General features: G+C 34.0%; 1 protein-coding gene across 3 annotated transcripts in view; it reads right to left on the reverse strand.

Annotated features, from left to right (window-relative positions):
• The window catches only part of LOC100377951 (E3 ubiquitin-protein ligase PDZRN3-like), a 105,044-nt gene that overhangs the window by 6,629 nt on the left and 82,865 nt on the right, over positions 1-15,550 (reverse strand). For all 3 annotated transcript variants that reach the window (XM_085497021.1, XM_085497022.1, XM_078006116.2), the window contains exons 4-8: positions 10,206-10,441; positions 7,591-7,726; positions 7,357-7,455; positions 4,853-4,915; positions 2,053-2,151 (exon numbers count right to left, since the gene is read on the reverse strand). In XM_085497021.1, coding sequence (XP_085353147.1) covers positions 2,053-2,151; positions 4,853-4,915; positions 7,357-7,455; positions 7,591-7,726; positions 10,206-10,441 — 633 coding nt within the window. The remainder of the gene's footprint in view (positions 1-2,052; positions 2,152-4,852; positions 4,916-7,356; positions 7,456-7,590; positions 7,727-10,205; positions 10,442-15,550) is intronic.

Genomic DNA, 15,550 nt, shown 5'->3' on the forward strand with positions numbered 1-15,550 from the left:
TAATCAGATAAGTTAATAATAACGCTAACTGACGCGAGTCACTATGTTGATGTCAGTAAAGATTTCCAATTTAAAAACTTGTATAGTCCTTTGCTGTTTTTCAGCAGCCAGAGGTGAAACTTGTCATGTCGTGAGCTGCATACTAATTGGAAAACTAACTCTTTCAGGAATGAACTTTCCCATGTAATGTCACTGAGCTGAAATATTGTCAGCATAGTAAATATTCTTAATACCGAGAGGAGAAATCCCTGATTACTGCGATACACATTATTGTCAATTTCATCTGCCAGTCACATGTTCAGCTAATCAACACTGAGAGTACATTCTGGGTGGGATGAGTACTTTCTTTATCTTACATAGCATCTTCTTTGCACTGGTCCAACATTAATGTAAATACCATGTAACGATTCCGTACAAGCTTTCATTTCGCCCATTTCTTACTTGTAAGACTGACAGATGTATGACACCTGGGAATATTGCAACTCAAGCAGGTATGCTACATACAAAATGATAACGGCGTTACCTTACACAGGTATTGAGCGATGATCAGAGTGATTGCATTGAAATTATGGGATACTGCACTTAAGTTGAGATCAAATGATGACTAATGGCTAAAACAGCACGTTTGTCACTTTGCGATACGAAACATGGATTTTTTACGTCTAATTCTGGCATTAAGTTTCATATTGAGAAAATAAATTTGTTTTATGACTTGTTTGAACACAAAAATCAACCTTTGTCACCTTTCTCAAAATCCTTGATCAAGACATGTAGTCAGGAAGAAATAAGGCCATTTGGTTTAAAAACTTACATAAAAGATAAACACAAATGTGAAAACTGCTTCACCAAAATGTTTTGTGGAAAAAAGTGATGGCATTAAATTGGTTGATGACACATCTATATACTTTCATAAAAATTATTTACACAACCATTGAATGCTAAATGTGCAACTCACATTGCCCGTCATACAATGTATGCTGCACAATGCACAATTAAGAGAACCATATAAGGCAACATGGAAATGAAATGGCTGTTCACTGTTCAACACGGAAAACTATCATGGTACAAAATAGTCTTAAATTTTGCATTTATATTCCAAATTATATGTCAGCTGCAAGACTATATTTAGTGCAACATGTAGCCATGGTTATTAAGCTGTATGACCATATTTTGTGTAACATGAATCCATGGTTACTCAGTGACATGATCGTATTTGGTGTAACATGAATCCATGGTTACTCAGTGACATGACAATATTTGGTGTAACATGAATCCATGGTTACTCAGTGACATGACCATATTTGGAACAACATGAATCTATGGTTACTTAGTGACATGACCATATTTGGTGCAACATGAAGCCATGGTTACTCAGGTGCATGACCAAATTTGGTACAACATGTATTCATGGTTACTCAACTGCATGACCATATTTGGTGGAACATGTATCCATGGTTACTCAGTTGCATGACCATATTTGGTAGAACATGGATCCAGACATAATTTTGTCCGCCCCAGTTTTCAGCGTATATAGAACAATGGTTAACTTTAAAGTGACATGACTGTGTTTTTTGGCCATTTTCCCATATTTTTTATTCCATGTAAGAACAATGAGCTAAAAACATATGAAAACATGTTGTATAGCATGGTGAGAATTACCAATTAAAATCATTGCAGTAGAACCTACACCAAATCTAGTTCTAACCGGGGCCATATATATATACTATGCTGTTCCCATACTATTCCACAAGGATCAAAATGGGATTCAATTGCACATGAAACAAGACCCGGTAAATAATAGTTAGCGGAGTGAGAGAAAACGAAAGCTATTTTTTCTGCCTGCCAAATCAATGTAGCAGACTGACGTGGACAGCTTTACTTTGAACTAAAATGAAGAGAGCATGCTGGGAAGTTCAGGTCTGCTGGATGTCTAGGAAGTAATGTAACCTCCAAGCAATTATCTTTAATGCCTTGTTGAGTTATGTTTATTTATATATATATAGTTGACACCATTATCAAGAAATGTAAACCACTCAGAGAAAGTATATTTACCTGTAACTGAGGTCTACAGACAAGAATCGCAATTTCTTGTCGGTCTTGGGAAAACAGCATGATGGCCTGGTCTTTATTGTGTACGTCCACTCCATTGATCTGTGAGTCAAACAATAAATGTATATGTTAGTTAGTCTCCATGCTAAAAAAGCTACTCAAGAATACTGCAAGGCATTTTCCACTCTGACATGGAATATCTAAGACAAGCCAGGTGGAAATTGCCAGAAAAAATTGATTAATACGAATATTATGATAATTTTTCATCGATACTCTAAATCCGATTTAAATAATTTAAAAACATGTGTTCAATTTATCAAATTTAAATGCATATAAGAATGTGAATATAACCATTCCAAAGATTCAGTTGTTGTCTGCCAAAGGCACCAAGAATAAGAAAACAAGTTGGTTTTCAATTATAGATGACTAATTACGCAGTATTTGTATTTAAAACTCATTTTTGTAAATATCTAATTTGGAAAATATTTTGATTTAACAATCTGAGACACCATGTGTCAAGAAAGTGAGAGTTGGGTAATCGAGGATAAGCAAAGTGGAGGTAGGATAAGCAGGGTGGGAGTGGGATAAGCAGGGAGAAAGTGGGAAAATCTACGAGGGAGTGGGATAAGTAAGGTGGAGGTAGGATAAGCAGGGTGGGAGTGGGATAAGCAGGGAGAAAGTGGGAAAATGTATGAGGGAGTGGGATAAGTAAGGTGGAGGTAGGATAAGCAGGGTGGTCGTGGGATAAGCAGGGAGAAAGTGGGAAAATCTACGAGGGAGTGGGATAAGTAAGGTGGAGGTAGGATAAGCAGGATGGTAGTGGGATAAGCAGGGAGAAAGTGGGAAAATCTATGAGGGAGTGGGATAAGTAAGGTGGAGGTAGGATAAGCAGGGTGGTAGTGGGATAAGCAGGGAGAAAGTGGGAAAATCTATGAGGGAGTGGGATAAGTAAGGTGGAGATAGGATAAGCAGGGTGGTAGTGGGATAAGTAAGGTGGGAGTGGAATAGGCAAAGTGGGTGTACCAGTAAGTTAATCAAGGAGAAAGTCAGATAAGCAAAGTGGGACAAGCAAGGTGGGAGTGGGATAAGTAAGGTGGGAGTGGGATAAGTAAGATTGGCATGGAATAAGCTAAGAGGAAGTGGGATAAGTAAAGTGGGAATGGAATAAGCAATGTGGGAGTGGGCTACAAGCTAATTGGGAGGGGACTAAGCCATGTAAGTGAGAAAAAAATGAAGCAAAGCAGACATCCCATGAAAGAAGTTGTAGATTATTGAATAAACATAAATAAATAACAATCAATGTAATTAACAATATTCACTAATAAATAGAAATTGTATGAATCTAAAAGTATACAGGGAGGCAGAGATGATGACAGCCGAGCTAATATGGATAGAAATGACTTGGGGGCTATTTGAATGCCACATTAGAATGTAATTTTCAATAAATTAACGAACAAGATTCCCCAGCATCAGCTGCTCTATATGCAATTTATAAATTATATACACCTATATATAAGTGAGTTTCTGTAATTCATTCTCCCTATAGTTTTAAATATTTTTAAAATTTATATAATTATCATATGACCATCTCAGAGTAAATCTTCAAAACTTTGAAAGCATAGTATTGAACGGTTGTCATCTTTCATAAAATAAATCTGCATAATTATATTAAATCTAAAATTAACAATGAAATGATAGAAAAATATTGCACCATAATATTTATGGAGTTCAAAGAGTTTAGGAATTATTACTACCTGAAAATGATATTAGAAAAAAAATATTGAAACATTGCAAATGATTTCTTAAAATGAACACATATCTCTGCTAAGATGTCTGAACTTGATTTTAAGTTTTAAGGTTTGAAGATCCATCAATGACGACTAACATCTAGTACATTTCAACTCTACTGATTGAACAACGTATGACCTTGGAGGCTATGGTTGCCATGGTGAAGGTCAGAGTGGACTGGATGTAAGTAAATGTTGATGGGTGTCTAGAATTGCATGAATCCTATCTATATTTCCTTTCTTGTTAAAAACTCTACGGATTTCTCAATTTCATGGTATTTTCTACTTGACTAGCCAAAGTGATCTAATGCTTGCCTCCTAGGAATTACTTTTCCTAAGACGCAGATGGACAGCGCAGTCACTCAAGCAGCAAAGATGGACTTCTTGAAACACCGGCCATGCGACTGAAAATCTCATTCCAAATATTATGCCAGAACTATCTCAGAGGAAATTCAGCCAGTAAAGCATTGTCAGGCTAAATTTTCTGCTCGGCGGGGTTGATTCTGCGGTAATAGACACGCTTCTCTGCGACTAGCACACAGAGATACAGATAAATAAAGGTTCAGTGAAATGAGACATTCTGACACAATAGAGCTGACTTAATATGATTATAAGGAATTCTCACAATGTGAAAGCGGTGAGTGACAAAAAAAAGGTAGTGTATAATGTTGCAATATAATATCTCATACCTCTCCTACCAGTTCAAAATACAGAAAAATGTTTTGGAACAAAATTGGATGTGTGCCCCAGATTGGCTTTTTCCCACCAAAATGTTATAATTTTTTTTTGTATTTTTTTATAATTTCTAACCTAAATGACAAAATTGTTTTTATGTTCATAATAGACCCTACTTAAATGATGGAGCATGCAATAGATGTAGTTTTTGGTTTATCCATGCTTCTACTACAGATGCACTTTTATGCAGGTTTATTTTGTGTGACAAAAAGTATATGTCGTTTCGTAATTTTTTTTCATTGTTTGACAAGTTAGAACATCGAATATTTATCTTGAATTACCTGCAGAATCTGATCTCCTTCCCGTATTCGGCCATCTTGTCCCGCTATACTATAAGGTTCGATCTGAAAATAATAATAAAACAATTTTATTTATCAATATTGTCAATATATTACCCAAAAAACTCATTTAATAGCCATCCATTTTTTTTATTCATAAAAGAAATAAATGAAAACAGGAAAATTTCCATTATTTTTTATAACACAAAAATCAACAATTCTCCCTTGTTGTCTGGCTGTAAATGGTTTATCATCGAACGGGGGTCATGTGATTATATTACAATACATGGCGGCCACATCAAGGTATCTACATTTCTTAACCTTTTAATTAGAAGCTTTATAATTATATAAAACTATTAAAAGAATTAATCACCGGTTGATAGTGAAGAGATGGATAATTGGATATTTAATATCAGATTTCATTCATATATATTTTTAAAGGTATTGATTTGAAATCAGTGTAAGCTGTGTATTGGAATCCTCTATGTCTATGTTCCCTTAGGCACCAACCTTACAATATGCACAGTTCAATTTCAAAATAACCCGATGGAAAATTAAATTTCATTTCATTAATTTCTAATGTTCATTCATATTTTCTACAGCGAGTGCCTGAGGAGTGCTAATTGTATTAAGCAAGTAAATCTAAAAGGGGTTTCATCTTTTCTTTTTTTTTTCCTCGTTTTTTTTTTTCAGCTGAGAAGCATAGGTGTGTTTTAACTCGAACATGCAATGTGAGGCAAGCTAGGGAGTCATATGAACACAGAGAACTACACAGTTAAATTGAGGCTGGCTAAGGAGTCATATGAGCTCAGGGAATTGCATAGTTACATATTGTAATGGTTTTAAGAAAGTATGTTATATCATAAATATTATAATATGAGGGTTTTAAGAAATTCAAATATGCTAGGTCATAAATGTTATACAATATAAGCAATTTAAGAAACTATGTTATGCATTTTCATGTTTGTAGGACTGTGACTGAAATGTCTTGTGTATTAAACTGCTAGTTAGGCAGTGTTGTGATGGATGTGGGTCCCACACAATGTGCATAGAAGCACACTAAAATAAAAACTGCAGTTATTGTATGATAGATCTTTGAAATACGTCTCATTTTTACATTCGTAAAAATTCGTAAAATGTCACGAAACACTTTGGTGTAATTGAGTTTTACGGAGTAGTTGTCTGCCAACACACTGTGAAATCACCATGGACAATAGAAACCTGTAGTTATAAACATACATGTAGGAGGCAGATCCAAATCATGTCTGAACAGTCAAAGGTTTATTTATAACTGTTCCTTGAAAGGTAGATTACAAACCAGAAAGATGTCATGGTCAGGGTGTAATCATGCATGAAAAGTTTGCTAACAACTAAGGAGTTCAACATATCAGTTTCGCTCATTCTGTAGAAACGATATATAACGCAGAGACAGTAAATACAAAGCACCTCAAGTAAAACGATTAAGTATAGTATTAAAGTGTGGAAATGGTAAGTAATAAAAAAGAACCTAAAACATTTTAACTTTAAACCCCCTATTTTTTTTTAATCTGATCGTAAATTGTTATGAGGCGAGCTTAGAAGCTACCAGTGTTACTCTATCAACACTGTCTACTCACCAGAACTGCCTGTAAGTTCATGTGGCATGAAGAGCAAATCAACACTGCCAGCTCAAATTTCCTTACTGAAGCTTGTTATAAATTGACCTGGTGTGGCCCTGCAGTGAAAACTATGCAAAGTCTGATTCTCTTGGCGTTAGGTTCTGTATATCCCCCATCTACAGTCCCTAGAGATCACAGTTTCTCTTGCCTCATTAGGGCTTGTTAAGCATGTTTTGAATGCCTGCCAAAAACAACTTAATCAGAGCTGAACCTGTAGTTTTCTGTTTTAGTTCAGTGTCTTAATTCCTATCGTAATTCATCACTCATCACGTTGTGATCACTATAATGTGATATATTATCTTGTTCAGGCTTGTAGAATATTGCACCATATTAAAGTTGAGTGCAGTACTGATACAGTATCGATTGTTTTCTCATTGAAGTTTTGACTATGCTTACTTATAGCACCAGACAATGCTAAGTTTCAGTGCCTGGATTGTTGAATTACAATTTTGTATTACGTTTATTCTTTAGTTCAATTGCCATATTTTATATTTTTGTGCAAAAAAAAAAAAAAGAAAAAAATACAATTCACAGGTACTACGAACAATCAAATCTTACAATTGTTGTTATATATATATTTTTTCCCCTTACCAAAATTAGGCATAATAAAACAGTTACCAACTTGTGGCTCACTGTTGAAGATTTCCAAATGGATGGTGAAACATGCTTTGCTTGATTAACTTGCGTATAAATATCAAAATTGTGATTTCGAAAAACAACAACATATACATATCATATTACTCTCAATTTTAATTAGACCTTTATCACATCTCACCATCCATACATCAATATAAAGCTCTGTTGTCATTCATAATTACGCTATATTTGTATTCAATGATATTAATTTACCTCGCTAACAAATATTCCCGTTTCTTCTTCATCATCAGTGCCATAACACAGCGTCAGTCCCAGTTTGTCATTGTTATTTCTTCTCCTCAAAAACACCTCCTACAGAGACAATAAACAGGTGTGAAATGAACGCCATGATAAACTGATTTTCTATTTCGCATCAGTCAGGAGTTTTATGCGTGTAACTCGTTGGTAGTTGGTAGTGACAGAATATTAATGACAGACTGATCTTACCTCGTATTCCATTTCATAGCCTTTATCAAGCCCTTCATCCAGCAGGGGAAAATCATAATTATCTACACTGTCAAGTTCATTTAGTAAATCATTGTCAATTAATGTCATCGGCTGTTGTGGAGATATTTCACATAGTCTGAAAAAAAGGAAAAACAACAATTAGAGCTGGAAACACAAACTGTGTTTACTTTACTTTACTTTACTTAGCAATATATTGAACTAATTTCTGTTCAAATTCTTAGTATACTATATTTTCCATATATATATATATATTGACATAAATGAAATTACTGATACTCTTCTAATTTCGCAAATAACAAATTTTCACAAATCTGTAAAAATTCTGCAATTTTGTAGCTGCAGTAAAAATTTGTCATGGAAATCACAAAATGTTGTTCTCACGGAACCCATAAAATCATCAAATCCTGACAATTACTAGCAGTGAAATTTAATCAGTTTATAGTAATTCTGTAGTACAAAAAACGCCTAGGTATATTTGTCTGATAAAAAAAAAGTTAACTGTGAGTCCACCTATCCTAATAAAACTGGCATTTTGTCAAATAGTTTAATTAACGCTACAATACATGTACATACAGGAAGGGGGTAATAGCAGGTTGCAAAATACTCGTTACTATTGTCTCAGATTAGTCATAGACTTAGAATTTTAAGCGTAAAAAATAGTGAACCACATTTGTGTTCCCATGTGATATACTATGCAATGTCGTGTAGATTACATTGTTTCTAAACACTCCGCATGGCTGTATTTTTTTTTATTATTATTTTTTTTTTTAGCATTTTTTAGCAAACTAAAGTCAAGTTCAGTGATAGTTTGTTTGAGTTTGAGTGGTGAAGATTCTGTGTACTTTAGTTGATTGCTCTTGATAAAACAAATATTATATCACTTTTAACTGGAGATGTGCTTTCAATATTGAAGTATGATATTGAATAATTAAAAAGTCTTTGTGAAGCATGTATCAATTTGATAACACAACACTCAGCGTTGTGATATATTTGTGTACTCGAAAAACTCAGACTGGGAACACTGCCAGTATTCAACAGATGAAACTGAAATACACTTCAAATAGTTATTTATATATTTTTTTTTAATTAATATATGACAAATCATTGCGGGGAAAATCGGGACAAACTCGATACAAGGGGAATAGGAAATGATATACAGCTGGCTAAAAAGATCAGTAATATCAAAACAAATTGTGGAGAATTGGTATTTAGTTAATAGCTTATTTGTTTATAGGGAAGTATATATTGGTAACAGGAGAATGGAGAGTGCAATGTCGTCGCTGTTCGCAATGCACAAGAAATGCAGCAGCTGTAGGGATACATGTTTATTTAGCTTTTAACACCAATGAATCAGCGCGGATTATCAAATACAACTTTACAAAAGATGCAATGAAAGAAACCATCATATGCTGTGTTGAACAAACAGCAATATCACAGACGGAGAAATATTAAATCCACGATTGTTATTTTTCACTTCACAGATGGTGAAACCATTATTTCCATTTTAATACTCATTCACGAATTGAGAAGTTGGCAGCAGATGCAAAGGTTTTCATATCTCCATCATTGTTGAATGCTGACACCTACAATGAACTGAGTACACATAATTCTGTATATTTTTATGCCAGCTTTCAAGTGGATTTTAAAAGCATTTTCCAATCCCTCGTGAAAGTATGTTGGTGTTTCAATTGTGTCGGTGATAGCTTCACAATTATACAGTCATACAATAATGCTTTCTATCCTAGCAATCATTAATTGCAAGCAACCATTCAATTATTTCTTTGGGGGAAGTGGGTTATGGAAACTACCTTAATTGCTCAATCATAAATGAGTCTCTTACATAAGCACAAATAAATCATTAAAATATGACTTAATATTCACACTTTATTTTCGTTTGAAATTAATTCTCGCTGAAGGAATGATTTGGTGAAAAGAAAATCCACCGAAAATACCTTTTTTCCTATATATTACATTCAACTTTTCAAAAATCAGTGAAAATAAGTTCCATACAAAACACCAAAAAGGTGTTTTCGGCGAAAATTAATTCCAGCTAAAGTATTTTACAGTAGTTCATAAAACGCTGTATGGACGTGTTCGAATATGTTACAGAAGCGTTCAAATTTCTTCCTTATTTGGAAAATGTGCCACATTTGAACAGTTTTCATTGTTTACATCGGACGCAGAAGCGACATAGCGTGTGACGAATCCTGTCACTGAACGCAAAGGTTGGCACAGCGCAAAACATTTTTCTTTACCATTTTGGGTTGCTATCTCTCAATAAATCATTATTAAAAGCAGAAAAAGGTGTATATATCATTACCACAAAATGCTAAAAAGTATGTGCACTCAGGCAGTACGAAAACACGCCGACCTACGCTACGCATCAACATTTATATAAGAGCACGTGTTACTAATAGAGCAATACACTACCACTACACATTACCATTCATCATGATTAAAACACCACACGCGAAACATGAAAAATTTCACACACAGAGCATATTTTTCATATCACAAGTTATGAAATTATGATCAACTAAAACTTGAGTGAAGGTTAGAAAGCAGTGGAACAAAAAGAAAAAAAACGACCTTACCCTTTAATTGACATTGACATTGGCGGTGGTGTAGGACATCTATGAATGGAGTTTGTATAAAAATTATCCATTTGAATATCTGTTTGCGTTGATACACTGCATGTTGTTGATTCTCTACTTTTTAATTTCGTCCGAGACGTTCTTCTTAAAACTTGCACAATAATTGGTTCAGAAGCATTCCTGAACGCTTCAACTGCTTCTTCGTGAGACGCTCTTGACAGATCCTTGCCGTTGACCTTTTAAAAAAAGGGAAAATAACAAAAAAATTAAATTATTTGTGTTTGTGACGTCATATTAGCAATATCAAATCATGCACTCACAAAATACCTCAGATTCCGCATCCAGTGGAAACATACAACAGTGGTTTTGACTTTAGCTTGCCATGACATGTAACAACTCTGACTTGTACCACCCATACAGTCCTTCATTCATACACTTTATATACAAACTTATTTATAGAATAACTCCCATATGAGAACATGGAAAATATCAAGAAGATGCTTTTTTTGGCATAATATTTTACTGTTTATAGTCTAAAATATTGAATATGATATGCGATGTATTAAACATTTAAATCTAGAAGTGTAGTAGTGTTAAGCCTAATCTCAGAGTAATTGGGCACACTGGATTTAAGTTGGAAAGCAAAAATAAAGTAAACGACAACTAGTACAATGTCCACTGATTCCATAGTATTATTCCTGAAGTACAAGTTTATGGAAGTAAGCAGGAAAGCCCCATACAAATGACATACGCACTGACATTTCAAATTAAATGACTTATATATGTAGTCACTGAGAAAATAAAGGTATTTTACTAATATAACCATAGCCTAGGACATAATAATTGTTGGGAAACTGAATTAAATGCATGCACATCCAAAAAAAATGGGATGAGACTGATTTCATAAGCATGGAGTAATCATTGTAAGCATCCAGTTGAGTGGAGTTTGCAATGTAAAAATTGTCCTTAATACCAAAACACATTGGTATAGAACAAATTACAAGGAATTTAATTGACTCAAATCTCCTGCTCCAAATACCTGAACGATGAGTGCCACTTTTACAGCACAAGTTGACGATTTCGTCACACATCGTGATTACAGTGTGAAGACTAGTTTTATCTCACAAGGAGGCAACAACACATCAAGACAAAATACCGGTAAGTGAAGTGAAATGTCTTTTCTTAATGATTCACCTCAACACCGGGGGAATCTTTAACGAAGACTTGTTGCTGGCAGTTACCTCATTGTTATTTACCGCACAAATATATGAAAATGGCGGCCAGGGGCTGAGGCAGCAGCTGCCAAACTGTGGTTTCAAGAGTTGTATAAACTGCATTTATAATTGGAAACCTTTCTTTGAAAAGGTACACATAGCTGGCAGAAATAACCGGCAAACGCTTTCTTTTAAAAACCCGATGAACTTGAGAGATAGTTGTTTTAATCATTTCACATTTACTCATACATGTACAATGCGAATTGAATAGCTGTTTGTTTGGTGAAAAAAAAAAAAAAAGGTGGTGATCTAAATAGAAATGGCAGCATCTTCTATATGAGATCCCGATGGGAATTGTGCGGCAATAACCTATAGGCAGTTTTGCCATATGAAAACTGAGAACAGGATTTATGATTGCAAATACCCATCAGAATAAAATCACATTACAGTTCACATGTATTAATAGTGCCTCAAGCAAGTTTAGTCACATGACTACTAATGCATCTGTGATTATGAAGCCCGCTGAGAATGATGACATTCTTGTCTTGTTTTAACGCTAGACAATCGCTATCTTACAATATACTTACACGTTATTGTTTTAAGTTACAGAATAAAGATATTATTATAGAATAGATTTTGAATATGTTTAAGCTATTAGACAATTTACACCGAATGAACGTAGCTCTGAGTGCCAGTGCATGTCTCGAACATCTAATTTGTCAACTATTCAGTCATTTTGGTTGAATTTCTGAATTCAGTTATATCTCATATTCTTCTAACCATGCCATTAAAAAAAAAAATTGGCGATGTTGTTTTGCCTATTAGTTATGTAAATCAAATACAGGGTATAGATGGGTACTTCTGAGGAACACAGGACAGGACTCCCTAGGCAGAATCTTAAATTGAGAAAAATGTTCCTCAAGTTACTGATATTTCCCAAGATTGATGCCTTTATGTTCACAAAAACATTTTATTTTATTTCCTAAGACAGTTATTCTATCATGTAAGAAAACAATATTTGCTTCAAGCTATATGCCACTATAGGTTCTCTCTACAAATGTAACTCAGTCAAACCAATAAAGTCCATCCTGCATCTCGAAATAACATCCTTTACTTACTCATTTAAGATCATCAGGAATTCCAGATGATTTCTTAAAATGACATGTGGAATTCCTCTGCAATTTCAAAATATTTTTATGAGTTTGAGGGACAGAAATCATTTATTTTATTATCTTAAATGTGAACAATCATATTTACAAGAACAAATTTATAATTCACTGTTTAGAATCTGTAATTGTCAGTAACCATGGCAACTACAGTGTAAGTACTACCCAACAAGATATGTGAGGAGCATACGATAGAAGAAACATTTGTTGCTCTTATCCTGCAGAGAATACAAAACAAGGTTTCCAACACAATGACGCAGTCTATACAACGCGACTCCACACTACAAAATCGCGTTCAAGAAGCTAAATTATCAATGTGTTGTTTTTTTCTGTACTTGATATATGATATTGCTTTCAATTTATTCCATCATCTATCTTAATATTAAAAAAAAAAAAATTAAAAATAAACAAGATTACAACGGCTTTTCAATAACTAACAACTCAGGTGTGTCAAATATCATTGTGGAGATGATATTCAGGCCAACAATTTCTAATTCCCTGTTTTTCCACTTGGCAGAACCCATTGATAGACGTATAATGATGCCGAAAATGCATTCTGGAAACCCTGTCAGCTACAATCAACTTTCTAGCAAATCACGAGGAACTCACAAGTCGGTGTCAATGTTTTGTATTTATACAACGAGAAGACAAGCAATTCCACATACACTTCAAATTTTCAAACCAGCCGTACCGGATCTAGTCCTTGACGACTAACAAGACATGCTGATGATTACATTATCTTTTCCACATTTTTGGTTTTAAATTCTCACATTTGACATTTTGAAATCCACACCACTGTCAATACAAAGGGTAATTTTACGAGCTAGTGTGATTATTATATTTCTAACATGAAAGGTATATATTGAGATTTTAATCATCAATAATGAAAGTTGATTTGCAGACATCGAATTACAACCGTCCCTGAATAAATTAGCAAGTATCATTTGAACTGCATATCCTGCAGTAGGGCCTACACAAAGGTATATATTACTTAATATTTTTCCTTTTTTCCTATTAACCATATGAATAACGAACGCAGTATGTACACAAGAAAATGAGATGAAAGGAATGGAATGAATATGTACCGAGCTACACTCAATAAAAGCATATGACGGGAAATTTACACAGCACAGGAAGTACACACATCATGACTTAAAGCACTAAAATGAACTACATCTCAAAATCAGTCACATCACACTATTTGACACTACGTGAATACACACGGAAATGACAATACAGTACAACGTCGATGAAAATATAACGCATAAAAAAAATATCAGCTTAAAAGTGGCTTTTAGTCATTGTTGCTCAATTTTACACCAGAAATTTATTTAATCAAAACTGTATTTTCACAAATCTGGCTCCTTGACCCACAGATGCGAGATAAAAGAAGACGCCGACACCTAATAGAGTGGATTTCCTGACCGGCATTATTCTCAGTTCAGTACTAGGCATTTCGCTCTGCATATTTTAACAAGGTTGAATGAAAACACATTTATTAGCGCCATTCCAACCTATTTAAATTTCCATATTACTGCAAGTACAAATAAAAATGTGTAATTAATGACCTCCCAAAAAAAATCAATAGTTATATGTTATGAAATTCTACATATTTCAAAACCATACTGGGGTTTGCGGTATCAGTGCAGTTCAATCGGTATAACTAGAAGGGTAGCTTATGGCACCCGGTGTTAAATACAGAAACCATTAGATAAACTACGTATTTAAGTAATAAATCAGAGTCATCTGTGTCAGGGAAAGCCTTTTAGAGGCAGAAAAAAAGGAAAATTGTAATAAAATGATCCTAGTTTTCAATTATGATGGATTCAGGAGTCTATTTTATACCCCATGAATTAAAAAACAAAAGCTCATCTTTTAAGCTTATAATGGCGTAACAATTGAACATAAATCATTACAGTAGTTAATTGTTATTTTATGTAAATCAAAAATACTAAAAAAAGTTATGCATCGTCATAGTTACTGCATATTTTTTTTATTGAGAATTGAATACCGTGTGCCTCCTTCCTCCAAACAGGGTAAATCTTGATTTTGTCTTTTCCTGTATATTAACAGGAACTAATATTGGAAATAATTCCCAAATAGCGTGTCCATAATAGAGCTTTATGCTGAAACTGGACATGATTGGGTCGTTGGGTTCTATCCATATGAAAGCTTGGGTTGGTTCTGATCCGTTGTTTGAAGAACAAATTTGCCAAACATAATAGCAGATTGCATGTAAACTGGACTTATTCAGAGGCCTCTGTCGACCATCAGCTGATGTTAGTGCTGAATTGCAAAGGGGAAAATATATTCTGGGTGAACTAGTAGAAAAGGTAGTAAAGATGTCAAAAATAAAAGCAATTTTGGGATGTTTGTGGTTCATCTATTTTATTTCTAAAATTTCTCCTTGTATTTTTTTCATACACTTAGGTTTCCATGCATGTGCATTTTATTATCACAGATTGTTTTGAGAGCATAAATCCCTGAATATTTAGTATTTCAAAAAGATTGTAATATTAATAAAAATGTTTCAATGAAATAAAAAAAAAAAACGAGGCTGAAAAAATTAATGGGTATACGCATGTATATAGATGTGACATGAAACATTGAGATTTTTTATGAAAAAATTCATCAACTGAGGTGTGATTTTGGCTAAAACTGAACGTCAACTCAGGGATTAACACCTTTTTCGGCAAATGCTTGAAACTCATATGAACGTGGTGGCTACTGTTCCTTTGCCAGTTGATTGGGGTCAAATGTCACATTATTGATTGGATAAACATTTTAATGTCAAGTAATACTCAACAAATAACAAGTAACCTAAGGGGTCACATTTAATTATTAAATTAACCTAGGGGGTCCATCAACTGTATTCAAATTCATGGTTACATATTATTGATCTGATTTAATCATTGAGAAAAAAATTGTTAAACTTCAAGTTCAAATTCATTAACTTATATATCAC

This window comes from Saccoglossus kowalevskii, chromosome 3 (genome assembly GCF_978046115.1).
Source record: "Saccoglossus kowalevskii chromosome 3, keSacKowa6.1, whole genome shotgun sequence".
Lineage (NCBI taxonomy): Eukaryota > Metazoa > Hemichordata > Enteropneusta > Harrimaniidae > Saccoglossus > Saccoglossus kowalevskii.